This window comes from Palaemon carinicauda, chromosome 29 (genome assembly GCF_036898095.1).
Source record: "Palaemon carinicauda isolate YSFRI2023 chromosome 29, ASM3689809v2, whole genome shotgun sequence".
In the NCBI taxonomy this organism is placed as follows: Eukaryota; Metazoa; Arthropoda; class Malacostraca; order Decapoda; family Palaemonidae; genus Palaemon; species Palaemon carinicauda.
The window spans coordinates 77,255,725-77,258,224 of record NC_090753.1 but is presented as its reverse complement, the minus strand read 5'-3'; the positions used below and the strand labels follow the sequence as shown (position 1 = coordinate 77,258,224).

General features: G+C 35.8%; 1 protein-coding gene across 2 annotated transcripts in view; it reads right to left on the bottom strand.

Annotated features, from left to right (window-relative positions):
* The window catches only part of LOC137622831 (uncharacterized), a 73,445-nt gene that overhangs the window by 6,434 nt on the left and 64,511 nt on the right, over positions 1–2,500 (bottom strand). For both annotated transcript variants that reach the window (XM_068353412.1, XM_068353411.1), the window contains exon 3: positions 96–268. In XM_068353412.1, coding sequence (XP_068209513.1) covers positions 96–268 — 173 coding nt within the window. The remainder of the gene's footprint in view (positions 1–95; positions 269–2,500) is intronic.

Sequence of the window (2,500 nt, the reverse complement as noted above, 5' to 3'; positions counted from 1 at the left end):
TATCTATATAGACAAAGAAAGATCCCTCTTAATGAAGATGAGAGTGCACAGGCTTGCGGACTCTATAAACATTAACTCTATAGGTATTAATTTACCAAGGTCAAGATTTTGGGTGTAGTTCACTGACAGGTGCAGTCCAGCAGGGGCTGGCATGACCCCTGAGAAACTCGTCCGAGTGTCCTTAGCAATGGGAGCTCTTGCATTGTTGGAGAGTGGGGTGAGCCGACGAGGTCTGGAAATTCCTGTCGACCCCAACTGCCCCGTTGGCCTGGAAGACAAACGTGGGATTAGTATTGGGTTAATAGATATAGGGTGAAGCTTTGGATATCTAGTTGGGAGACATGTAGAACTATTTGTGGATATGCAGTGGAGTATTCAGTTAGGGTAGATATTTAGGTATGAAGTTGTAAGTTGATATGGGGTGAAGCTTTGGTTATCTAGTTGGGAGACAAGTAGAACCATTTGTGGATATGCTGTGGAGTATTCAGTTAGGGTAGATATTTAGGTATGAAGTTGTAAGTCGATATAGGGAGAAGCTTTGGGTATCTAGTTGGGAGACAAGTAGAACTATTTGTGGATATGCGGTGGAGTATTCAGTTAGGGTAGATATTTAGGTATTAAGTTGTAAGTCGATATAGGGTGAAGCTTTGGGTATCTAGTTGGGAGACAAGTAGAACTATTTGTGGATATGCGGTGGAGTATTCAGTTAGGGTAGATATTTAGGTATGAAGTTGTAAGTCGATATGGGATGAAGCTTTGGATATCTAGTTGGGAGACAAGGAAAACTATTTGTGGATATGCGGTGGAGTATTCAGTTAGGGTAGATATTTAGGTATTAAGTTGTAAGTCAATTGGCAGTATTTAAAGTGAAGGAATTTCAATTTGAGGTTTGAGGCTAGGAGTCTAGGTTATCAAGGGTGATTATGCTGTTTCATATAGATCTTTTGGTGTCCAGTTGTGGATTGGATATAAACAGATTACCTAATGAGTTACTTTTGGATAATTCTTTTAGTGATCAATCATGGTAGAGGTAGTCATGTCTTAAGAATAAATGTGAACAACCATTTAGATAGAATCTTGGCAAGGGTAAAGAATTTTAATTTTAGTTCATTGTTAAATTACACAATTGAAGGGAGGTAAGAAACTTAATTATCTGTTTAAAAGATATTGATTATATTTTTTATAAGTATTTTAATGTTCAATTAAGGGAAAATACTCTGATACAAGTTAAATTATTTCTGGTTGTGATGAGAAAATCTAAGAATTAATTCGAATATCTATTATTATTATTATTATTATTATTATTATTAATATTATTATTATTATTATTATTATTATTATTATTAGCTAAGTTACCCCCCTAGTTTGAAAAGCAGGATGCTATAAGCCCTAGGGCTCCAACAGGGAAAGTAGCCCATTAAGGACCTGTGATTGATTGATTGATTGATTTAGAATTTTCTGGCTAAAGTCTTGTGAAAACGAATTACTACTAAAGGACACTAATTTTAGATATCCCTTAATCTGGCTGTATGGTAAATGTGAGATTATTTAAGGATTTACTATTTGGAACAAATACTTCTCTGGTTGTGAAAGAATTCTTAAATATTAAAGGATTGCCGTAACCTTATTGGTAACGTCTCCGCCTGGTGATCGCCAGACGGGGGTTCGAGTCCCGCTCAAACTCGTTAGTTCCTTTGGTCGTTGAAACCTTACCATCTTTGTGAGCTAAGAATGGGGAAGGATTGCTGTAGTCCTAATGGTAACGTCTCCGCCTGGTGATTGCCAGACGAGGGTTCGAGTCCCGCTCAAACTTGTTACTTCCTTTGGTCGCTGAAACCTCACCATCTTTGTGGGCTAAGGATTTGTGTTTGGGGAAGCCTGTAGGTCTACCTACCGAGTTATCAGCAGCCATTACCTGTCCCTCCCTGGTCCTAGCTTGGGTGGAGAGTGGCTTGAACGCTGATCATATGATATATGGGCAATGTCACAGTCCCTTGCCTCTGCCATTCATGAGCGGTCTTTAAACCTTTAAAACCTTTAAACGAGAATCAGCTATTCAATTTATCTAGTTTGTCAAGGGCTTTTCGTCTTTAACCATATTGTTATTTTCATTTTTATTGTTATTATTTCGAATTAGATTTAATGAGAATTGAATATTATTGCTCTTGTTGTTGTTGTTTCTATTATTATTATTATTATTATTTTATCATCATCATCATTATTATTATTATTATTATTATTATTATTATTATTATTATTATTTTATCATTATTATTATTATTATTATTATTATTATTATTATTATTTTATCATTATTATTATTATTATTATTATTAACAGAAAAAAGAAAGCTAAGCTACAACCCTAATTGGAAAAGCAGGACGCTATAAGCCCAAGGGCTCCAACGGGGAAAAATAGCCCAGGAGGGAAAGGAAATAAGGAATTAGATAGAATAGTGTACCGGTGTTAATGGCCTTCGATATCAGAATGCCAGAAAACT